This window comes from Trichosurus vulpecula, chromosome 8 (assembly GCF_011100635.1).
Source record: "Trichosurus vulpecula isolate mTriVul1 chromosome 8, mTriVul1.pri, whole genome shotgun sequence".
Classification (NCBI taxonomy): domain Eukaryota; kingdom Metazoa; phylum Chordata; class Mammalia; order Diprotodontia; family Phalangeridae; genus Trichosurus; species Trichosurus vulpecula.
In genome coordinates, this window is record NC_050580.1 from 113,463,106 (window position 1) to 113,468,132 (window position 5,027).

The 5,027-nt window shown below is 57.7% G+C and overlaps 1 protein-coding gene across 1 annotated transcript; it reads left to right on the forward strand.

The window, feature by feature from the left end:
* Positions 1–1,408: 1,408 nt before the first annotated feature.
* Positions 1,409–4,599, forward strand: LBX1 (ladybird homeobox 1). The gene is made up of 2 exons (XM_036769620.1): positions 1,409–2,516; positions 3,107–4,599. The coding sequence occupies exons 1-2, from the start codon at positions 2,192–2,194 to the stop codon at positions 3,607–3,609; spliced, it is 828 nt and encodes a 275-aa protein (XP_036625515.1). The 5' UTR covers positions 1,409–2,191; the 3' UTR covers positions 3,610–4,599.
* Positions 4,600–5,027: the final 428 nt, after the last annotated feature.

Sequence of the window (5,027 nt, forward strand, 5' to 3'; positions counted from 1 at the left end):
AACACACAAAATACCCAAATATAGAAAACATGGAAACAAGCACATAAATATAAATATACGAATATGCACAAAAATCCATATTCGCAATCCAACCAGTTCATATTCATGCACAAATTTACACATTCCCCCCCACCCCCGCACAAATACAAGTCTAGTTTCTGGCCACCCTAGGCTCCCAGAAGCCAGTCTGAACCCCTGTTTCTGCTCTCTCCTCGCACTTACAGTTTCTCCCCCACCCCACCCCAGGAGCAGCTGGAATTGGGACGGGAGATGAAATCAGCCCCCGGTACTAGGCAAGGCGAAGAAAGATTTGGCTGGGTTGGGCGGGTAGCCTGGGCTGGGGAGGCCCGAAGCCGGCCCCCTTAGCCTCTGCCGCCAACCCCCTCCTCCTTCCTCCCCCCCCCCCCATCCCATGTTCCTGGAACACAACCACGATCTGTCCAGCAGAACCAGGCAGGACCATCCGGGAGCCCTGGGGTCTCAGAACAACCTGCTCCACAGACCCAGAACAGCCCGTCCGAGGTAAGCCGGCCCCGTGGTCTCCCCTGAGACCCTGCCCAGCCCAAATACCAAGCCCTGGGACACATAGCATCTCCCCCCTCCCCCAATAACCCCAAACAAATCCGGAGCTGAATCCTGAGCCCGACTTCGCCATATTGTTCTGTCTGCAGCAGAGACATCTAAGCCTAAAGTGAGCAAAAAGCTGAACCCCACCAAGCGTCAAAGTGCAGACCACCATTTCTTTTCCCCGGCAGGGATCCCCACGCCTGACCCAGCCCTGTCCCTCTTGGCCCCTACCCGGCTCCGGTCCCAAACCAGTCGGGCCTGGCACAGCCCAGCCCGACCCCTAAGATTCCAGCAGAGCTTGCTGGGAAGCTCCCAGTCAGTCCCTGGCCCCTCGCTGCCACTCGAGGGGTACCGAGAGACCCCGAAAGGCAGCAAACGAGAGAGCGAGAGATCCTGAGAAAGGAAGAGGGAAATCTCGTTTTCCGTTTAAAAAAAATCGTAAACTCAACGCGGTTCACAGCGCCTCTTTACCTTACCTTCCCGGAGCCTGGCCCTGCGTCCCTCCCAAGCGGCGCAAACTGCTGCGGACTTAACGTACAAATAATGAGCAATATTATCACAGAAATAAGGAGAGAAAATAAAGATTCGAGGAAATCACCGTTAGCGTCGTGAAGGCGAGAGGAGGGACCGGAAAATCGGTGTTTTGGGGGCGGATGTTTTTTTCATCAGACTGTATTATCCTGATGCAATAAAGCCCGGTGATAATGTAATTTTAAAATATATATGTCCAAGCAAATCGCGCCGCAGAAAATGACAAGCGCATTAAGCATTCTAATTCAAGCCGGCTCCACCTACCAGGCAGGCCTCCTAATTAATGAGGCCCCAACTTAGAGTCGGCTGCATTGGGGGAGAGAGAGAGAGAGAGAGAGAGAGAGAGAGAGAGAGAGAGAGAGAGAGAGAGGTGGGGGAGGAGTGAAGGAGAGGGGGAGAGAAGAGGGAGAGGGAGAGAGGGGAGAGGAGAAGGGAGAGAGAGAGAGAGAGAGAGAGAGAGAGAGAGAGAGAGAGAGAGAGAGAGAGAAAGAGACAGAGAGAGAGAGACAGAGAGAAGAAAAGAGAAGAGAGAAGAGAAGAAGAGAAGTGTCATTGCGGATAATTGATTACCTCCCAATCAACGATAACTTGTTAGCAATAGTCAATTGCTCCGTCTCTCCGCCTCTTCTCGCAGTCCTGGATTTGCGCCTTCGCCTCGGCTCCTCCAACCCCTAGCCGCTAGGACCAGGGGCCAGGGGCCGCGGAGACATCTGACACCTTTAAATAGCACGGAGGAAGACGAAACTGGAGCCCGGCACGCAGTGTTCCCGCTTCGGCCCGGGACTGCGGGAAGCCCCGGCGGCGCCCGCGCGCCCCCTTCCTAAGACCTCCTCCCGGGGCTCTGGACAGCTCTGTCGGCCGCCGCGGTAACCTTGCGCTCAGCCCGCTCTCCCCTCCCCCAGCGAACCGGGCTGCTCTTCAAAGACCCCGGTGCCCTCCACCCCCATCCCCCACCTCCGCGTCTGGAGTTGTCGCCCGGGCTGGAACTTTTCCCCCGCTCGCTGCGGTTCGGGTGGCGGGCGGCGGGTTTGGCAGCGGCTCCCGCGAGCGCCCATAGCCGGAACCTGCCCCGGCTCCTGCCCCCGAGCCCAGCATGACTTCCAAAGAAGAAGGAAAAGCTTCGTCCGGTGAGGAGCGGCGCCGTAGCCCCCTGGACCACCTGCCACCTCCAGCCAACTCCAATAAGCCACTCACTCCTTTCAGCATCGAGGACATTCTCAACAAGCCGTCGGTGCGGAGAAGTTACTCGCTGTGCGGAGCGGCGCACCTGCTCTCCGCAGCCGACAAGCACTCCCCGGGCAGCCTGCCCCTGGCGGGCCGGGCCCTACTCTCGCAGACTTCACCTCTTTGTGCGTTGGAGGAACTAGCCAGCAAGACCTTTAAGGGCCTGGAGGTCAGCGTTCTGCAGGCAGCCGAAGGTAGGACTGCCGGTCCCGGCTCAGCCAGCCCGTCCCTACCCTGCCCTGCAGCTAGTCGGTGTGAAGCTCTGACTTCTGCCCCATCTTGAGCTGGTCCAGGCCCTTCCTCTACTACCTTTCTCTTTCTCCCTCCTACCCTGCTCTGGCCTGTTGTCTGGACCGGCTACTACTGGGCTAGGTCAGGCATAGATGGGGGCTACATAGTTCACTACCTTTTTCCTCAGGGCGGGTGGTTACAAGTGGGGTAGGTTTTGGGTTGGTTGGTGGTGCCTCTGGAGCCGAAACTCCCAAGCTGTCCTACCCCGGGTGCCTCTGCTCAGAGCGCTGCTTATTCCCAAGTGTCCCATGCTCAACTGGGCCAGGGAAACCGTGCACTCATTCAGTCCGATGGGGCCAGAGCACCGGGAGTCGGTGCTGCCGCAGATCCTGGGCCCAGGCCTCCCTGGATCGGGTCGGGGAGGAATTCGGGGACCCTTCTCCAGGCCCAGGGGGGAGGGGATTAGGGAAACGACAGAAAGGGTGTCCTTTTCCCCACTTCCTACCCAACCCTTTCCATTTCCACCCCCAACCTGCCTATGATCTCCATACAGGCCGCGACGGGATGACCATCTTCGGGCAGCGGCAGACGCCTAAGAAGCGGCGGAAGTCGCGCACTGCGTTCACGAACCACCAGATCTACGAACTGGAGAAGCGCTTCCTTTACCAGAAGTACCTGTCCCCGGCCGACCGCGACCAGATCGCTCAGCAGCTGGGCCTCACCAACGCGCAGGTCATCACCTGGTTCCAGAACCGCCGCGCCAAGCTCAAGCGGGACCTGGAGGAGATGAAGGCCGACGTGGAGTCCGCCAAGAAACTGGGCCCCAGTTCGCAGGTGGACATCGTGGCTCTGGCCGAGCTAGAGCAGAACTCGGAGACTGGCGGAGGGCGGCCCAAATCCCGGTCCAACTCACCTGTCCTGCCGGCCGGCCCCCCTCAGGCCCCTGGGGCTGGCCACCTTCAGCTTTCCCCCGCCTCTCCCCTCACGGACCAGCCGGCCAGTAGCCAGGACTGCTCGGAGGACGAAGAAGACGTAGAGATCGACGTGGACGACTGAGTCCGGGGGGGTGGGGGTGGGAGCTGAGCGTCCCTTGTCCTCTCCAAACACAAGAGACCCCCCACCACCACCATCAACTCATATCCTTTCCCTCGTCCTCTCTCAGCTCCCCGGACCATGCGATGGGAGCTAGGATCCCATTCTACTCTTCCTTTCCTTCCTCCTTTCTTCCTGCCCATTCCCTGCCCCTTCTGGACTGTGTCCTCCCCAACTCTTCACCCGCCTGGACTGTAGGCCCCAGGGATCCCGGGCTGGTCCCTACCCCTCCGCAGCCTGGCCCGGCCTGGCTCCTTCCTATCTAAGCAATAAACCCCGAGACAGCGTCCGGGCCTCAGCTGTGGACCGGACCGACTGCCCGGGGCCTGGACACCAGGACCCGCGCCGGCGCTGCCGCTGTCCAGGCCGCAGTTGTCTCCTCTGCTCGACTCCGCAGACCCGGGCTGCGGGTCAGAGAGTACCCCGGAATGGTGCAATTCTGTATGGCTTCTGTATAAATATTTAAACGTATATATTGGGGAGGGAGGTTTCTTATCCTTTATTCCCCATTTTTTCTTGGAGGTTCAATTTTTTAAAACGTCTTCAGAAGTCCTGTGTCTGACAAACGAAAAACAAAACGGAGAATTTAAACAAGAACGACCGAGGGAGAGGGAGTGAAGGGACCCAGGCCGCCGCTCCCTCCCTCCCACCTCTTCCCGGGTATCCGGGCCATCCCTGCCCGACTTCACTTAGGCGGAAGATCCAAATTTGCCTTTTTGATTTTTTCCTTGCATGTGGTGCCTGTGCCCGGAGCAGGGCCCTTCCCTGCGGGCGATCGGGGTATTTCTTTCCTCCTTTGAAACGTTCCTTTCTTTTTTCGCGCGGGGAAGGGGTGGGGGGAAATGGGGTCCGACCTGCAAGTTGAAAATCGATCCGTTCTTTTCCTAGCGAGTAGAGGTTTGTTTCCGATGCAATTTCTGCCTCACGTTACCGATTAAAGCTATTTTTACCATTCCCGCTGTGCTCCTGCTGTACTTGAGAAGCCGCTCCGCGTTTTCCTGGGAGGGCGGCGGCGGCCCGGGGGCTGGGAACAGTGGAAATGAACACAAATAACCCAGAGCTTTGGAATGATTAAAAAAAAAACTTTAAAAAATTGTTTTGCATGTGACAGAGACAGAGACCAGGTAAATCCCAACCTCCCTCCCGGGGCAATTGCATCGTTGCGCTGTTGCTATGGTCCTACTCTTGGTCCCACTTGGACAGAAGTGGTTCGGTTTCCGGTGCGAATTTCGCGCACAGTCCGGATTCTGCCCTCGGCTTCTGCTTCCCACAAATAAAATATTTGCCCTTGACTAAACTCCATGATGATTGTGTTTAAATGAGGCACCCAATCTCGGGAGCCAGAGACTTGAGCGTCCGCAAAGAGATTTAGCGGTTCCTCT